Raw genomic sequence first — 20,003 nt, 5'->3', positions numbered from 1 at the left:
ATTTGAGCCAGCCCTCTAAACATGTAGTCACAGGGCTCTAGTTAAGCAGAATCAACCCAAAATGTAATGTCCACGCATGTGAATGCCGGGTCCTAAGAGGTTAAAGTAACTTATGAACATTGTTTTTCTGATTATTATTTTAATCAAAGCCATTGCAAATGATCAAAGGCAGCTGCTTTCTATCTTTAATCACCATGCTTTATGTTACATTTTTAATCCAGCCATTGCTTTAAATTATGCTGTGTCCTAAAAATTACTTTTTAAATTTAACATTCAAGTTAGTTAGTCACTGTTAATGTACACACACTTTACAGTATAGAACTGTTTTGTGTAGTACAAGAAGAATGAGCACAAATTAGAAGATAACCCAGACAACAGTTTTCATATTATGTTAAGATTTTGTGGTATTCTTTTAAATTTTTTTTTTTTTTTGGAGAAAATCTCTATATTTTTAACTAACAGTCAAACATGAGAGGGAAAGGAAATATACAATATTTCCTAGAAATGATTAAGCATTTGCATAAACGTTTGTACGTAAAGGACACGTTAATCTGTCATCTAGATTAAACAGCTTATTTTACTTGCATTTTAAACAGAGCTTGGGCTCTCTAAAATAACACAGCTTCATATACATTTACATTCATTTATTGCCAGTTTTGCATAGGTCTAGACATGTTTAAAGAAAATACTAAATTCATTCTTGTCTAAATGCCAAAATAGTTAGAGGTTGATGATACAGTAATATTGGTACTTTGAGTCTGACTTGAAAGTGATAGGTATAAATTTGGCCTACAAAGTGTACAAAATGAAAAGAGAATTGAAGTGGTAGAGAGCAAGACATTAGTGGGTAAGTTTTGTAAACACTAATTCCTTGCCCCTTCTCTTCCTTTTTTTGTTTCCTTTCGTTCTCTCTCTCCCTTCCCTCCTGTAGTGGCCAAGATGAACGACAGATGTAAGAAGAGGGAGGCAGGGATGTGTGAATCTGTCTGTATGAGCCATAAATAGGAAAATATTTTCTTTCACTAAAAATAAGCATTTGAAATGTTTGTCCATTTCTTCAAATTTCATTAGATTGAGCTATAAGTATTTTCACATGGTTTTTAATTAAAAAAAGAAGCATTTACACTATTATTAATAAAACACAGACTGCACATGAACACATACTATTTATTTTATTTTGAGGACTGTCCAGTAGGATCATGCTTACTACCACAAGCTAGTAGATACCACCAGATACAAGTTACTCAAAGTGCACAAATGTCCCTGCCATGTACCATAAATACACAATGATAATGTTAATTCTATAAATAAGCTAAATGCATAACATAAACCCTGAACTACATATTTGTACCATCTTGTTGTGTACCTTTTCTAGCTAGCCATCTGTTCACAGTGCCTTCCTCACACTTCACACACACTCTGTATGTCAGAAGTTGTAAGCTTGGTTAGCTTGTTCAGATTTCAAGCCAAAGAAAAAAATCTTCTAGGAGAGTTGGAAATTGCTTCTGCAAACCTAGGGGAGTGTTGTGCCAAAAAAGTCAGACTTATGTTTGGCAGACTGTAGCACCAAGCTAATCATCTAAGAGATGTTACTGTCAGGATCAGTATTTGCACATGCTGCAAATTTAGCACAGTATAGCTTTTTTACGCGAAGAGCAAATGCAAAGATTTGAGCTTTTTGCGGAGGGCAAAAAGTTTTATTTTGTTTAGTTTGAGAAATAAGGTAAAACTGCATTATTACAGGTTAGTGTTAATATAAAGCCTAAAAACATACCCTTTTGTTTTTGTTGGCAGAATGTTCATTCCATGTAATTTTGTCAGTTAAAGGCATTAATTGCCTTTTTCTATGACGTAAACGAAGGATGAATGAAAACAGTATAACACTGTTTTTTTAAACCTGAGCTGGACTTAATATTAAAATTGACATTTGTTCTGATGAATTTCTCTTACAAGTTTCTGCTTCTTTATATATTTCAAACTTTACCCTTTTCTGAACTTTCTCTTAAATTTCTTTGTCATTGTTCATCACTCATTATTTTTCCATTTGTTTCTATATTTCCATCTGCCCTTTTTATTTTATTTCTTTCCTCATCCATGCTTTTGTCTCCCAACTGTATCTGCCTACTTTTTACTTTATTATCCAACACTTTTGTGATCCATTCATCTCCTATTCCTTCTCCCCTTGTTGCTTATTTGTTCATCTCTACTCTATTCTTCTATCCATCTCTTTTGTGTCCTTTATTATCTTTCCTGTAATCCTTCCTTCCCTCTTTAATTTTCTCCTCTGCAGCTGTCCAAGAGGAAAGGCAAAGAAATAAGGAGCGTGAGGGCGAGGTTGAGTCCACCAGTGCAGTGAACGAGGAAATGCCAGTAGAGAAGATTTTGGAAGCGGAAATGGCTGTAGAGCAAAAGACAGAGCTTCATTCAGATGGAGGTTCAGGTGGCAGTTCTGTGAGTTGCTTGGTTTTAACAATATGTATTTCTTTCATTATACAGTCTGTACATTGTAACCATTTTTTAAAGATTCAGTATGTAAAGCTTTATTTAATCAACTAATCAAAACAGGCTTCTAGTTTTACTTACGTATTGAAGTAATTTTTGTTAACCGATATTATTGCATCCAATGACTTTCAGCCCAACGATCCTGTCACCAATATTTGCCAAGCTGCAGACAAGCAGCTCTTCACCCTGGTGGAGTGGGCCAAGAGAATCCCCCACTTCTCTGAGCTGCCTCTGGATGATCAAGTTATTTTACTGCGTGCAGGCAAGTCTCTCTGAGTTTTTTTAATTAGTAAATGAACATAAATTTGCTGTTCAGTTTTGTTTAAAAAGGCCTATACCATGCAAAATCAACTTTTTTGGTTGTAATTGATCATAATGTTAATTCCTCACAAAAAGAAACCTCAAAGCAATATTTTGATGCATCACAAATTTCAGAGTATTCCTCTAAAAACCTCTGAGCACCAGCCACTCCAAACCCACAAAAACAAGTGGGTTGTAACGAGCTGACATAGGCCAGTGAGAACAGTCCCTTCCAGGAAGAGTCTGTGCTGCTAGCTCCGCCCCCAGGCTAACATTCACACCCACTTTCCCAGCAGAGTCAGTCTTTGGCAAATGCTTTCCCTTGCAAATTTTCAGATGTTTTTTTTTTCGTGGGCGAGACACAGACACACTGCCGAGTCAGACTCTTGGTTCACGTCATGAAATGGGTGGCGCCCATAAGGAGCAGAAGCCGGTCCTTTAAAGATCGAGTCGTTTTAATTCTGGGAAGAAAATTAAACTGCGAAAAAAACTCCTATTTTATTAAAAAATTCATTCTTTTGTGTGCCAAAGATAAAATATTATCATATACAGGGATATTGTTTAGTACGGTATATAAAGATTAAGAATAGCATGGTATAGACACTTACAGTCGGAGTGTGAGCGTGACAGGCAGACTAGTGCAGCGTCCGCCATTGAAGCAGGTCCGTTGTGGTGAAGAGAGAGCTGAGCCAGAAAACAAAGCTCTCAAATTACCAATCAATCTTCTTTCGAATACTCATCTATGGTCATGAGCTCTGGATCATGACTGAAAGATTGAGGTCTCTAATACAAGCGGCTGAAATGAGCTGCCTCCGTAGGGTGGCTGGACAATTCCCAAGAGACTGGGTGAAAAGCTCAGCTGGAACAGCTGGAGAAGGTGGCTAGGGAAGTCTGGCACCTTTGCTTCAGACTGGAAAAAACGTGTGGTTCAGACCCAGTCTGCTTAATTTGGGTTAGGGTTAGCGGCCAGAGTCCTGAACCTTGCATTTGGTCTGTATTCAGATTGCCATCAAGCAGCCTTTCCTGGTCCGGACCAAAGCTTGTAAACAAAACCATGCAACTAATCATCTCTTTACCCATTGGTCAGGAATTACGAGGGCGGGGCAAAACAACTGATGGCAGGAAGTTCTGCCCTTTGCAGTCCTTGTCTGGAAATTTCATTTAAACTTTATATTTCACTCACCGATTTGAACGCCTGATAATACCAAAGCCTTGCTGCTTTGGTATGGTGGAGGCATTCTGCAACACGGTTACTGACAAGAAGACCGCTAGGAAGCTACACTGATAACTGTTTATTACATATAGATTGTGGGGAAACCCTGTTTGACTGCACATATTTCACGCTAAACTGAAACTTATGAACACAAAATCAAAAATGGGGAGAAAGCGAGATGAGACAATGCATGTGAAAAGATTTGTGTTGCAAATGCAAAAATATTTTTTAAAGCAAATATTTAATATTTTCATTTGCTACTTAGAAACTTTTGTTTTCAATGTATTGGCATAAATGTCACTTAATAGCTTTTAGGATGATGCGTTGTCAGCGATGTTAAAATAAACGTTCTAACAAGTAAACTGTTGGACTCTTTATTTATTTATTTATTTTTTTTTTTCTCCCCCCCACCTTGATATAACTACAATGGTTGTTTTACATTTGTCCGCGACTCATCTGTAGCTGCATTTCTACTCTTTTTACGTCACGTAACCACCGGCTACAGGAATCTAAGAGCGAACCGAAGCTCAGTCCATTTGGAAATGAACCAAGACCACCTTGAAAGATGGATTCAAGAGTGGTTTCTGGTTCCAGACCAGAGTCTACTGGGGTGTATTCAGACTGAAAATGTGTCATTTTATCTTGGGAAACAAACTCTGTTCACTCCAAGTGAACCAAATGTGTCCAGCCTGAATACACCCTTAGCCCGGATGTTGCTCCTTTCCAAACAGTCACTTACTCAAAAAAAAAAAGTACAAAGTTCATTTATTTTCATTTCCTAAACGGTATGAGATGCAGAAAATTTTGTTCTATTTGAAAAGTTTGAATCTGAACTCTTTGAACTGTTGTTTATTTGTTAAACTGGAACACGATATAGAAGCACCTTCTTAACTTTCACAAAGTCTTCGATTGCTCTGAGAGCACTGCTTTTTAGATCACTTTAAGAATGATCCCATTCTAACAATGTAATTTTGTCAACAGGGTGGAATGAACTCCTGATTGCATCCTTCTCCCATCGCTCCATTTCTGTAAAGGACGGGATTTTATTGGCCACTGGCTTGCATGTCCATAGGAATAGTGCCCATAGTGCTGGTGTTGGAGCCATTTTTGACAGGTAGCCCCCAAATATACAGATACACACACATTGTAACACGTATTTTAGCACTGTTTAGCTTGATTTTGTTTTCATATTTAGTTTTTTCTTGTTGCATTTTGATACACTACAGACAAAAAGTTTGGACACACCTTCTCATTCAAATGAATGGGAAGGTGTGTCCAAACTTTTGGTCTGTACTGTATATATATATATATATTACATAAATGGCTTGCTTCAAAACATTAAGATTTCTTACTGAAATAAAATAATCTTACACAGTCAGAATAATATAATAATTTCCAGGAAAAAGTCTCTGTCTTTGAGTTTTAGTCACTTAATTTGAACCCATCTTGTTTATGTTAAATTGGATTTAAAATGTATCACTTATTTTCCTCATCTTTGGTTGGCTTGCAACTGCTGTGTTCTACTTTGGTTTGACTGAGTGGACATACTTGGCTTCTGTAGTGCTGGGGGGGGCTGTTGATTCATTCTCATTGATGTACATCACTATAGGAGGCTTAGCACCCTATGTTGCATTTCAAACTATCATAATGGCCGGTTGGGTGTTCATTACTAATGTCCTTTAAGTTGCTTTTACACAGCTTTTGCTCAATGAAGGCACAACTGAGATGTACCTTCATTCAGTCCCTGCTCTTCTGATGCCAATTCACACACCAACCATATAGGGGGATGCTTTTTTATTTTATTTTTTTGAGCGCTTACATGACGACATCCACTGAAACCCATGTGGCACTTAAGAAACACAAAAAAAGACACTTCCGTGATGACTATCAGGCTGTGTGTGCTTTAGGTTTTCTCTACACATCTACTTAATACAACCGAAACGGGCAATTTGTTGTGTGTCCTTTGCATGACGATGATCCAAACACTTTCCAATCATGCCATGGTCTGCAGTCAGGATTTCTTCTGAGGAGAGATTTACCGTAAATTCCGGACCACAAAGCGCACCCGATTACAAGCCGCACCCACCCATTTTCACGTGTTTAACTGCTTTTAAACATACACAAGGCACACCGGAGTATAAGCCGCATGTATTAGGCAACATGGTAAACCTGACAAATCACGTCCTGACTCCCAAAGTAAGTGTGATGCATTAGCACACTGTGGGAGGAGTCAGCCTTGCCTCAGGCTCATACATGTGACTATACCCACATCTGCCAAACAGCATGCAGCTCTATTCTGTTCACAAGTTCCTCAGTTATGGTTTATATTATTTATTTATTTATTTTTTAGTTTTTTTTTTTACTTATTGACAATCTAGGTATCATACATAATATTACAAACAGTAACCATATAATCAACATTACATCCCTCAGTTGTGATGAGGAAATTTACATCCGCGATCTCCCATTTCCCATGAGTCTTAGGGGCTAAAGGCGGGGCCAACGCCCGGCTCGCCACACTGTTGTACGTGTTTAAGAATGAGCAAGTATCAGCAGTGCATGGAGGGGTGAACGGGAAAAGCTCTCCTTCCGCTTGTGACGCGGCAGCGTTATGGGAGTAACAGGGCTGGTTAAAAAAACACACCAGTAAAATAATGCAGCGGCGACTGAAAAGCGCGGCGCGTGCGTCAGAAGTTTCCTTCCACAACAAACACTGTTGCTCAGCGGACGCCTCTGCGCTCCGCGCTCGCCCCGCGCGCTCCCCTTCCTATCTTCTCGGACACCTCTGGCCAGGGCGGCTCCAGGGAGGAGCAAATCGTGTCTGTGCAGAGCAATCGGACTTAATACTGTACGTTTTGTGGATGAGGGGCGGATGCGTTGTTACGTGTGGGAGCCATCAGACTGCCAGAGGTAAATTCACTCCATGCGCTGTTCTCTCCGTCACGCAGCTGACCGGCTTTTCCAAACCCGTTGATGATGGTGGATTTTTTCACGCTGCTTTTAACGATTGCTTTTAACTTGAAAGCTTCATCATATTGTAGCGGCGATCACGTGCATGTTGGGTCTGATGGCACCAAAGGATTCTGGGATGCGGCCGGGCATGCGTGTTTCATTTTGTTGAACCATGACTGAAGTGTCTAAGACCTGAAGTGAGGTCCATGCTGTTTGGCTGTTTAGTGAGTTGAAAAACAAATGACTTGTTGCTTGGAGTTGGATAAAGAATTCAAACCATACACTGAGTCTGAAAGTACGTACATGGCGGCTGCCAATTAAATCCATAAATTAGCCGCGTCACTGAATAAGCCGCAGGACAGTAAGCGCAGGAAAAAAGTTGCGGCTTATAGTCCGGAAATTACGGTAAGTGTCAGTTTGTTGTGACTGAATAAAAACTAGTGAGAAACTACAAAATGTACTTTACTGCTGTATTTTTCACAGATGAGAACTTCTGAAAAGTATTGTGTCGGTCCCTCCTTTACCTCTAAATTAATTTTAATTGAGATATTAATGATTTTTATTTCAGTTTGAATGTTAACAGTTTAAAGGATCTTTCAAATACGTTTTGAGGGAGTTGTACATATGAAGCATGGACAGACAGATAGTAACTAAGAAATCTTGTCAACGGACATTGGTAAAATTTAGAGACAAAAATTTAGTACAGAACCCATTCGCCTGTCCCATATGTAGAGCAAGGAAGTTTGAAGAGGCCTCAGATACAGAAATAATGGATGTGGCAAAGGAAAGGAAGGTTTATTTTAAAAGCATAATTTATATTTGATGACATTCAGAATACTGTAAAGGAAAAAAACTGCTCAAACACCAGAAAAACAAATTACAATTATAAATTAATTTATAAATAATACTTGAAGTCAAGAACAGAAAAGTGCAGATGACTCAGTTGTCCTACCCTGAGCTATAAAGAAACGCTTTTAAGTTGGACTTGAACATTGTCAAAGGAAAAGCTTGTCTAAAACCTTCAGAAAGGCTGTTTTACATTTCAATTACATAAAACTAAATTTCTGCTTCATTCACCTTGTTGTGTTTAGTCTGGACTCTGAGGACCAGCAAAAGGCTCGTCCTTGAGCTTCTGACTCTGAGTTTAATCTCTTTAGTATTTTACTGTGAAGAACATGAAATATGTGTTCTAGCAAAACTTAATAAAAACATATGATAAATTTTTCACTTAAATTTGCAAGAATTGTGTAGTAATGTGTAATCTATAAAAAATAATACAAATTCAACCAATATGCATTGTTGTTATTATTATTTTAATTTGACAAAACTTCCCCTATTGTAGAAAGACAACATTGGGCATCCATATGTCCATCCGTGTCTTGTCTTCGTCCTGTTAACTTTATATTTAAGAACTTTAAGAAAATATCTGCTGCTAATTCCAGTAGCTTCAGTCATTCAAAATACTTCTTTCCAAATATTTCCACACCTGTCCATATATGAAAATGACAACTTGGTACTTTGTGGAAATCAAATTTCATATTATGGACAAATACGACAACGGAGTACAAAATACATTTTCATCTACATCTTTTTCAATCTTTTTTTTTTTGCATGGCATTAAAAGCCAGTAATATATTTTTGGCTTTTACTTTTTTAAATTTATAATTTTGCACCATTTCACATTGCATCCTGTTATGATATAAAAGAAACTGCTTCCCAAAAAAGAGATTTGATCCCTACAAGTTCAGTGGCTATTGCAGTAATCAGAATAAGATTAGAAAACTCCAGTAAGTTGTTTGTTTTTATTTAAAAAGTGTCTTCTCGAGGAACTGCATAACTTTTAGTGAGGTTTTAGTTTTTAACTTTCATATTTCTTTGTTGCTCAGCATTACCTGTTACCTGCTTACTAGTAGCCAGGAAAGTCCGTGTCAGCATAAGCGATTTGCCTGATGGAATTAGTTGAGTTCAAGGACAGAATAGATGCTGCTGAAACATAAAGATTGCTCTAAATTTATTTTAAATTGTATGATCAATATTATTATTATTATTATTTTTAACCAATCAAAAGTAGTTTCCAAGACTTATTAGAGAGTTGCATTATTTGCTGTTTGCCATTTCTGCTCTTTATTCAAGTTTTGTTGGAGAGCTTTGAACTTTTTGTTAAGAAAAAAATATTACCTCTCATCCATTAAATGACGCCTTGTATAAACCCTGTGTGTAAAAATGAACCTGTTTCATAATACAGCACTTTATGTAACCCTTGTGCTATCCTAGGCACTTTAACATTGGGAGTTGGGTCATCTAGACCCACTAGACAGTGCTCTGAACCTTTTTTCCTCAATGATTTGTGATCTTCACTGGTGTCCATGGATAACATGAAATCTTTCCACCTTTATCCACCTTTGTCATGGTAGGGAGAACACGTCAATGCAAGGGTGGGGTCATCTAAGATAGCACAAGGGTTAAAAATGTTCTATTAGTCTTTGAAGAGATGTTTTGTCAGTAACTTTTGGTGAGGGAATGTGTGTGGCTTGTGAGAAAATAAATTTTTAAATGAGGGAAAGAACTGTGAATACCCAGGATACCCAGAGTTCATAATACATAAAAAAAGTGCTTCCATTAAAACAAGAATTATATAATTCACCCAAATCTGCTCAGAGAAAATATAATACCAATGCTCTTCTTTATATTAAATATTAACATTTATATTCACTAACCTTTTTGTTGTTAAAAACCTACATTCAACTTTCTGCAATTTCTAAATTAATCCATATCACCTCCCCCATACAAGACAAAAGTTATGATTCATGATCAGGTGCTATACACCTGTTGAAAAAAATAGAGAGTAACTTACACTTTCATTTGCACGAGACAAAGACTTAGCAGAGTGGATTTTGTGTCCGGCACAAACTGTTTTGCGTCTGTCCTTTGTTATTACTGAAGGTACATGTTATAAACCAAGTAGTTTTGCGAGCTTTACAACATTTTATTGAACATCTGCACTATTTTTCCCAAATCATATAACGAAGTAAATTCAGAGAATTCAGAACGTTTATGTAAAATGTAAAAATATTTGTATGTATTCATTTGCTGTTAACCTAACGTAGATTCATCTGTTGAGTAAAGGACTTTCAACAGCTGTCAGGAAGTCATGTAAAGAAGTTGGACAAGCAAAAAAAAAACAAAAAACAACACACCATCCTCCTGAAAATGTTCAAATGAACAAAATGGGCTGATAGCTTAAATTGCCTCGATCATTTCTGAACCTTTGGTGAAAGTCCAGCTTTTTGGACGATAGAGGAAAAAGATGAGAGTTTAGGGCTGCTTGTTTTTATGTGGTTGCCATTTTGTTGTTGTTGTATTTTTTGTTACATTCTTATAATTCATCACAACACAACCTGCGAATATCTGTGGCCTTTGCATAATAAAAAAACGCTAAACTTATTTTTGAATGTCTTTTTTGTTATTTTGCTATCGTACATCATTTAGATTTTCTAAAAAGGCCTTTTTTTTTCCTTACAATGCTGGAGTATGTAATCAAACTACATTTTTCTCTGTTTTCTTTACTGCACTGCTCTTCTCTAGCAGCAGACCTCTGTCTCTGCTTTTTTTTTTTTTACTTTGCATAGCCTGTTTTTTCATGCATTTATTTTAATTATTTGGAATTCATTCATTATTTTGCGGCTTCATTACGAAACACTCATTAAAATAGTATTTTTTTCCATTTTATAGCTCTTTGTCTGCCCCTTAGTTTTTAAACTGTTACACATTTAGCTTTATATAATATCTTTTCCAAATGATTCAATGAATTTGAGAAAAAAAAACATGAAACACTATTATATCAGGAACAATATTTGGCAGAGACAACATAATGAATAATAAAAACTATTTTCCAAGGCATATGAAAGTGGAAATGACTGAAATATGTCTGGAAGTCACACGAAAATGGAAATTTATGTCCAGTTAACAAACTCTCAGCAAAGACAGAATATTGCAACTTAAATGTAACTGTATAATGATATTGTAATAACACGCTGTGATTGAACACACAGGGCGCACAATGCTGAGGTTGGGGCCATATTTGAAAGGTAATTACGCCTCTACACAAACACTTTCCTTAAACCCCTCCTCTTTGAGTAAAGTGTTTGAGCAAAATAATAACGTTTTTGACATTGTCATTATAGTGAACTCCAGATGTTCTGTCTTTACTTTTTTATTAGTATTTCTATATTTGAGGCTTTAATTTAATGATATAAAATACCTCCAAAACTGTAGGTGATCAATAAGGATTCATTTTTCAGAAATCTAACTATGAGCGTTCTAAACCATAAGGGGCAGGAGAACGTGGACGTGTGATAGTAGATGACATTTTTTACTGAAATGCTTCTCAGCTTAACATATCACTCTTTTGAAGGTTTTGTGGGGTATTTTGTTCAAAATAAAGTTTTTACACAAGACGTACAATATTACCTTTAATTAAGTTGACCCCCACGTTTGTCTGGACTGTTAGAAAAAGCATATTCGTTTTATTTAGGAGGGATAGGAGGTCGTTCTTTTTATAATGTTTGCAGGTTGGAGCAGGTTGTGATTGTTTGCTGCATGTCATCACCTCATCCTTTCTTATTTCTGTCTTTTTACAGTTATTCTTGGTCAAATAAATATTTAAAAAAGAAACCTGGATGCCTTTTGCTGTTCATGAATGATTGTGCAAATCCTCATCTCCTTCTGGATTGTATTTCTTTTAGTTTTCACAACTCACATTCTGACATTAAGACACTAACCGCTTCAGACACCTGGTTTATTCTGAAACTTCTCAAAAAGCATGATAACGGGATGACTTACCCATAACAATAAATGAAACTAATATGCACTAAAGTTTGTTGTTTTTGCCTTGTACTTTTTTTTTCTTTTTTTTTGAGGGGGGAAATTTTGGGGTTGCATGACTGCTCATTAACAAATGAAGATCCATTTCACATGTAGACTGTTTACTTTTGTTGAAACTGTGAACAAACTTATTTATGTCAGTTGTAGTAATAAAGCACTGTAACATTTCTGAAAATTTTTATGACAAAAATTCTTAATGTTTGGTGATTAATTTCGATCTAGAGATTGCTGCATTGGCTAATTGTGTAGAGAGGTAATAAATTAAGTTTTATAACTGTTTGTGGTTGCTATGCTAATAGTAACTCTAATGACAATGAGCCACGTAGTTAAAACCGTTGTCTTAACAAGGGCCAAATGAAAGATCCGATTCAAATGTCAATAAAGTATGTATGCTAGCTGATTGTTAGTCACAATTGTTGTACCTAATTATAGTAAATTGTGTGCTTTATTATCTTTTGAACTAAAGATTTAAAAAAAAGGTAAGATTGTAAGTAAGGAGTTTTCTTTGACATGAGTTAATTGTGAAACGCAAAATTGTGTTAATTAAAACTAAAAGAAACGTCTGTCAACAAAACTATGGTCTGAATTCTGATTGTGTCAGTCAACTGGTACCAGATATATCAGCTTAAAAGCAAAGTTTTTAACTTGTTTAAGCGTTTTTCCTTCTCCCTGCTGGGTTCAAGTGCAAAAGAAGGTAAAGAGCAATCACAAATGTACACAAAATCCCAAAGGCAGCATTTACCTTAGAGTTCTGAAATGTTTTTATCTTCTGCTGTGCAAAGCCCTGTGAAATCTTAAACCTATGTATTTACCCTCAGCCATGGTTGATTACAGCATTTAGCAGCCATTTAAATATTCTTTTGCTCGTTTGCAAAAGCAATTATTTATAAATATATTATAGGGTCAAATGGAGCAAAAGCACAGTTTGTTCTGCAGTTTAACAGTTTTTTCTTCTTGCAGAATTTTAATGCAGCAAGTTACCAGTTTAAAACCATTAAAATTATTTGTTTTAAGTAAATGTTAGTAATGATTTATAATTATCAATTTTCCTAATTCTGCTCCTTCTTGTCTCTTTGTTTTTCCTTTTTTTCCCCCAACTTGTGTTTGTCCCCACCTTTTATGTGTGTGTAATCTGGCATTTTCCTCCTGCCTGGGAATGGGACCATCCTCTGCACACCTCATCTTTTTCCTCTCCAGGGTTTTGACAGAGCTTGTAAGCAAAATGAGAGACATGCAAATGGACAAGACAGAGCTGGGCTGCCTTCGTGCAATCATCCTCTTCAATCCAGGTACACGTATAAGGACCATAACCAAGCACAGTACAGCAACATTAGGGGACAAATACCTGTCACAAATGCCTGAAAACCACATAAACGCTGAAATAAGTTCAATGTTTCCACATTTATTTAGTGATATTTTAAATAAAATCACTTTTCTTTTTTTTTTGAAGATGCTAAGGGTTTGTCCAACTCGAGTGAGGTGGAGCTTCTGAGAGAAAGGGTGTATGCGTCTCTTGAGACTTACTGCAAACACAAATACCCTGATCAACAGGGCAGGTAAGCTGTTTATTTGTCACTCCGAAAGATTAATTTATAAAAAAAGCAGATCCTCTTTGTTCAGTTATTCTTGAAACACACTTTTAAAAAATAAAACATTTCAATTAAACCGTACGTCTTTGCTAACTACTCTTACCTCTTTTCTATTAACTCCTCTTTTCCTCTTCAGGTTTGCAAAGCTCCTGCTGCGCCTCCCGGCCCTGCGCTCCATTGGGCTAAAGTGTCTGGAGCATTTGTTCTTTTTTAAACTGATTGGTGACACGCCCATTGACACCTTCCTGATGGAAATGCTCGAAGCCCCTCACCAGCTAACTTAAGAGGAGCCCCGATTAGTCCAGTCAGGAGCCGATGCACAGCAAGATTCTCATGATGGCTTCCTGTGTTTGGGCTTTGGCTCGTTTTGTTGGGCCTTGCTTAACTGCAGCACCTGCTGGGTTAATTCACCAGCACACACACAAAAAGACGCACACAATTCTTATCAACATTGTGTTTTGTCTTGTCATCCATACATATTACACACACAAGGATTCTTGAAATTCCATACATATTGTGACGTACAATGTAATTAATATCCAGATAAGATGGCTTGGAATTAATATAATATTACAAATACACACGCATGCATCTTCACCATCGTTTCCCTTTCTCACACCCACCACAATGACCATAATTAAGGAATATGGTTGTTGTTGTTTTTTGTCTCAAATTAGACAGTAAATGTCTTAATCTTAGGTTAGGCTTCATTTATCACATCTTTAGCTCACAGTCGATTTGTGCATCTACTTGACTGGGATTTTCTTTTACTATTACTTTAGTTTGTTTCGGTGACATCTACCTGCACCTCGTATTGTATTCATCACTAGCTAGTTGGGTATCTGTGTGGGTTAAGCTTCAAATCAGGTACATCACATCTAGATCTGCTGACCACCATCAAAGAAATTCACTTTAATAATTGTTGTGCAAAGGACATGCAAACACCCAGTGAACTAATCAAATCTGGACATTTTTATTTTTTTTATTTTGATTTTTTTAATGCAGAAACTTCTTTAAGTTTCTATTTTTAAAGTACTGTACTCATGAAATGAGAGCTTTTTCTAAGGCATTGAAATCCAGGAAAGGGCCTGGGAGCACTTTGTTAAACAGAAAAACATAGTCCCTCCCACCCTGATGCGCACAGTGGGCTTTGTGAGATAAGAATATTGACTTGAATTTTGTTTCCTTAAGTTTAGATTTGACCCTTTTTCTTTACTTTGGCAGGTGTTTGGCATTTTTTTATCAGGTTGTGGCTCAGCAACCGATGAAGCTAAATGAAAAACTTGTTTTTATTCTCTTATTTTATCTATTTTTTCCCCCTAAAATGTTTCTTTTTCTGTTTGTCATAAATGCACTTTTGTGAGTCGTAACTGTGTAAACGCCCCCATTTTTTTTTTTTTAGAAATGACCATCTTTTCTCAGTTTTCTAAAAGAATGTAATGGGTAAACTGTGTAGGGTTTTCCTATTTCATCATCAGTTTGTTGTTTTACTGCTCAACAATACTAACCACCAGGTTGAATGTTGTGGTTTCCAACAGTTCAGGTGCTTTGTTTTAGCATCAAACACAAGTTTTGCATCTATTGTGATTGGAGGATTTTTTTGTCCATCTGGGGTTTGTGAACACACAACCAGACATCTTGTATTGGGACTGTGTGGCTATAAGTCTGTTGAATTTCCTAGCAAGCAATCATTGAAAATGTATTTAATGTTAGGACGTTAAAACAAATACAATACTTTTTGAACTGAATAAGAATTAGAGGTGTACTGTAGAAAAAAGGAAATTCTTCAAAGGAAATATACTGATGCTTATGAAAAATGAGTCATGTTTTTATAGTAGGACATACTGTGTTTTTGACATTTTTTAACGTAAGCAGCTTTTTTTAATGTTCATGAAAGTCGTATGCATGAGGAATTTAAGAAGTAGCCCTTTAATCTGTCCTATCAATACTTAAATGGAACTGACAACTTGGATAAAACTGGAAAGTGAAATTAGACTGATATAGTTTAGGAAAACTGAAACAATAATTTCTCCTGGTGGTCAGTGTATGTTTGTGCAGTCATCTCTGTGATTTGGGGTGTTGAATGTTGTCTTGTTGTAATGCCATAACGAACAGTATTTTGGAAATCCTACACATACTACCTGCCACAATTTAAATGTTAGTGGTTGTGTGTTGGGTCACTGCTTGACACCATTGTAGGAGATTGAAATAATACCAAAAAGAAAAACCACAAAGGAGGGGGAAATCCAAACAAGGGCCTGCCAAACTAAAGAAAGTGATGGCTTCAAGATTTTTTTTTTCTCAACATTAAACTTGTTTTCCACGTAGTAAAATTACCATGAAACTGTAGTTGAGCCCAGGGCAAAACCACACCTCATCGCTGCTTTGCACCGACTCCTGCCGTCGTTTCCACTTGTCTTGATTGACCTGACTTTGTTGAAAGTGGCACTTGACATTTACTGTGACCGAAGTTTACCGAGTAACTAAACCGGAGTATTGCAGTCAAAAGTCAAATGCAGCTACCAAATCAAAAAATGGCAAACCACGAATTCAATATATGTTCAAAGTTATGCAATACTGGGGTACAGACAGATTTGTTGTAGTAAGTATTACAAAATTGTAGTACATTAGCAACGCCAATCATCTAGTAAAAAATTAGAGTGATCTCACACTTTGCAGTATCGTGTTCTGGAGCAGACCTCTACCAGGTGCTACGTCATTGATGTGTCTTTTAGTTTAAGACTTGCACATTTACATCAATGCACTCTATATGCAAGTTTGTAGTCAAATTAGAAATGAATTCTATATTTCAAAAGTGTCGATCTTTGTGACCCCAAATCCCTTTGTCATGGACTGCCAACCACAGGAAATGACTATCAAGTTGCATTTTGACTGTGGCTGATTAGACTTTGTTCTTCCAGAAACGGCAGTGTTTTTCTATTTTAGTAAGACGTTCATGAATTGTAGGATCTTGGAAAAGTTTGTGGCGTTCAGAATGAGCAGTAAGAAACCTGCCAATCTAATAGTTCAAATTCTTCTCAGTGAGAACCTTTGGCCTCTCTCATGTGATGTGGATGCAGAGGCTGACAACAGACCTGTAAAACAGGCGTTCATCTTTTTTTAATGTGAGAGAAAGTTGATGTAAACTTTTGTTCTTATTTTGCTTCTCAATTGTCATCCCCCAAGACACTTGGAGGGAGAATTCAGCCCCTTATGCAACATGACTGACTAATGTTGTTTTTGAAATGTTAAAAAAAAAGTGAGTTGGTGACCTGCTCACAAATTAGCAGCACCAGTGATCTTTTATTGGCTGAAGTTCAGTCTGTGTACTAGTGAGTGAATCAGATGACTTGAATGAGTAAAATGTTATGGCCTATAAGCTTTTTCAATGATTTACATTATTGTTTGGCCATCATGAAACGGTTAAGCTGATAGAAGAAGAAATAAGGTATGTGACTGCTGCCCAAAATGAGCTTTATCCTCTGCTGTGGCTCAGAGGTGACTTTAGGAAGTGCTCAGTTGGTTGATGTCTCAGAAGCTTTCTTTCTTCTTTTAATTTTTTTAACTTGTCCTGTCCAACAGCCGAGCAAACAGATGAGAGCTGAAGGCCTCTTGTGTTGGACATATTTTACTTTAACAACAGGGGGTTAACTTTCTTTGTAGGTTTTCAGTTTCACGGTTTTCTCTGTTAAATGTTTGGGCCTCCTGCACCCTTTTTATACGTGGGGGCAGGAAGTGTTGGAGTCGCTAAGAGTTTGGAGTGACTACTACATCTATAAACTGCTCACACAAAGCTGGATGAGGAGATAATCATCTCTGTTATCACGTACCGTTTTCAATATGCAGCTTTTGAATCATATTTAGTCTTTTTTTCCTGAAATATGCGCTTTCTGCCATTTTTTTAGATTGAGTGTAGTCTGTGATGTGATTTTAATGGGCAGTGAAATCAATTACCGTTCCCATCCATTATAATCGTGATGGTTGTAAGTTCTCTTAGTTCTTTACGTTTTACTTTTTGAGCTTCGATTACTTTTCAGTGGAAAAAGCTATTCAGTTACTGCAGGTTTTGTAGTTGAGCCTCTTGTAGCTGAGCAGGCGTACTCATTTAACAAAGGCTGGTGGCTGGGTTTTTCGATTTTTTTAGACAGATGAGGAATCTGTCTGCAGCTATGCCTTTATAAGTGGCAGAAACTGTAACTTTGGCTGTGACTTGCCAGTTGTAAATGGATAAATTGGCTGTGTAGAATAACTGGAGGGTATTCGGAAGAGGACGACCTGTTGCTACGTCAGCACAGCCTTGCCTCTTTCCTCTCGTTGTTCTGCTCTCTTTTGACTGCTTGGCTTATTCAGTGACTCGTGTGGGCTCAAAATGATTGGGCTTTGTTTTAGTATTGGGATATTAAAAGCAAACCGTTGAATCTTGGATTGTTTGAGGATGTGAAACTTTTACTTCGAGTGAGTGTTGGCAAGATGCAGAGAGGGGATTCAGTGCCGCGTGTCCCTTCTTTGCTAACTTTACTTGACGGGAGAGCTGCAGCGATCAGCGGCCGCTACGGAAAACCGTTGAATCAACTGCACTGCCCAGATTTGTTATTACAGCGGTGTGCACTCAAGGCAGACACATGCTGTGACCTTTTGACTGTGTAACAGTATTGTTGTCAGCTTCTTTGTTACATTTTGGAATTTCTTGCATTTTGAAGATAAAGACAATTGATTATGTTCTTCTTTTTTTTTTAACGAATCACAATTTATGACTGAAGACTTACTTGATCATCGTGTGTAGATTAGACAAGAGGGCGGCGTTCTTCCACGTCCCCTGGAGCCAAGGCGCAGCCTGATGTAATCGGTGAGGTGAGGATTATTGTGTGCTATGCAGTCCAGAAACCTCCTCCCTCACTGTTTTTGTTTAGAAATCACTGCCAAGCTGAATGCAGCCATCTTAAATGCAGGCCCACTGGGCTGTGGTTGCCTCTGATGTATGTTGTGACATTTGTGTGGCACTCTGATGTGCTGCGCCTCAGCCTGTGCCATTCTGAACAGGAGCCCCAACCAGATTGGAACGGCACGTTTTGTGGCGAGGGGTGGCCTGGTTACTGGGTGCAGTAGTCCAGAGTGTGGGTCCTCCTCCCCAGGTGCTAGAGCCATGAATTGATGCTTTTTATCGGGTCTCATACCATGAGAACATACATATGATTAAAACAAGAATAGATTGACTGGGCTCTCCTAGTTCTGAACCTGCTCTTCAGCTGGTTTTGGTTGGAGATTTTTTTAGCCTGGTTGTTGACCTATTTTTGTTGCTGTGACATATGATAAAAAAAATAAATGGTCTTTACTATTTTTGGCAAAAAAGGGGGCACACCTTGGTATTATCCAGTTGTGGTAGAAGAACATTTTCTGAGGAGTTGGCTTAATTTGTTGCTCTCCTGAAGAAGGAGGGGAGTGATGGCTTTAAAGGAAAAAGGAGAAGTGAGGAGGCTTAGAGAACATGGAGAAGGTGTTGAGTGGTTGACTGAAAGGAAAAACAAACATTTATTTCCCAGTAGATCTAGGATCTTCCTATTGTTTACTTAAAATCCTTCACCCACTGTTTCTTTCTCGTTTCCTGTCTTCTGCTTTTCCAACTTGCTGTTCACTTCTTCTTTATAAAGTATTAAATGCAAGAACTGTAAAATCAGAAAGAAATCTGTCACTCTTTTGTTTAATAGTCTCCTTTCTCTTGTGTCTGTCCTTTGTCCTGTTTGTATTCTACTCCATTGTAAACGTGGAGTGGATTGACTATTGTGTGCTTTGGGGATTGAAAGAAGAAAAATATGAATAATTATTTTCAGTCATTAATTCTGAATCTTGTTTCTGTTGTATCATGTCTGAGTAAAAGTTTTAATACTGTATTTGTGAAGTGTATTTATTTCATGGCATCACATTTGAATCACCTCAAAGATATTTATTTCACTATAAAAATGCTCATAAGAAGTTCTTCTGCAATTGGAAAGTGTGAAACCACAGAGGAGTATTGCTTAGGGAATAGAGAAATCCTAAAAACTTAATATCTCTTAGACTTCTGTGAAAAAAGTGGTTCAGTTATTTGAACTGAATTGTCTGTTTAAAGGTCCCAGCTCAGCTTCCCACTGTGTCCTGAGAAAGGAAGTCCTCAGTCCAGCAGGACCCCAGGGCCCCAGATGACCACTGGCACTGCATTTACATCTTTCACCCTCTAGAGGGAGCACTGACCATGTTCCGTCATGCACATCCTGCCTTTGCTCCACCTTCTACTTACCATTGCTAGATCGGGAATCTGCGGTGTATTTTGACTGTTTTACATGATTTGGCTAATAAGATGAGGCTTTTTATTTTTATTTAAATGTGGGAACAGACTAATGTTAAATTTATTTTGCTTCCATCGGAGGCAGTTTCATTCTATTCATAGTTTTTCTGCAACCATGTTCTCTTTTACTTGACAAGTTTACTCTGACGTATTTTTAACTGTAAAACTTTCACAGCCTTTTTAATTTATTGTGAATAAAAGTCTTTCAGTTAGCCTCTCGGTTTTCATAAAAACATATATT

The 20,003-nt window shown here is 37.2% G+C and overlaps 1 protein-coding gene across 10 annotated transcripts in view; it reads left to right on the top strand.

The window, feature by feature from the left end:
- The window catches only part of rxrba (retinoid x receptor, beta a), a 29,571-nt gene extending 10,243 nt beyond the window's left edge, over positions 1–19,328 (top strand). For 3 of the 10 annotated variants that reach the window (XM_011480990.4, XM_011480991.4, XM_078955346.1), the window contains 8 exons: positions 932–952; positions 2,291–2,451; positions 2,635–2,764; positions 4,997–5,129; positions 11,020–11,055; positions 13,049–13,140; positions 13,302–13,407; positions 13,577–19,328. In XM_011480990.4, coding sequence (XP_011479292.1) covers positions 932–952; positions 2,291–2,451; positions 2,635–2,764; positions 4,997–5,129; positions 11,020–11,055; positions 13,049–13,140; positions 13,302–13,407; positions 13,577–13,724 — 827 coding nt within the window. In that variant the 3' untranslated portion in view covers positions 13,725–19,328. The remainder of the gene's footprint in view (positions 1–931; positions 953–2,290; positions 2,452–2,634; positions 2,765–4,996; positions 5,130–11,019; positions 11,056–13,048; positions 13,141–13,301; positions 13,408–13,576) is intronic. The other 7 variants (XM_078955347.1, XM_020707168.3, XM_078955348.1 and 4 more) reach the window with 3 other exon arrangements.
- Positions 19,329–20,003: the final 675 nt, after the last annotated feature.

Source organism: Oryzias latipes, chromosome 11 (genome assembly GCF_053564925.1).
Source record: "Oryzias latipes strain Hd-rR chromosome 11, Olatipes_Hd-rR_3.1".
NCBI classification, from domain to species: Eukaryota; Metazoa; Chordata; class Actinopteri; order Beloniformes; family Adrianichthyidae; genus Oryzias; species Oryzias latipes.
The sequence above is the reverse complement of the archived record's forward strand: the minus strand, read 5'-3'. Positions and strand labels throughout refer to the sequence as shown.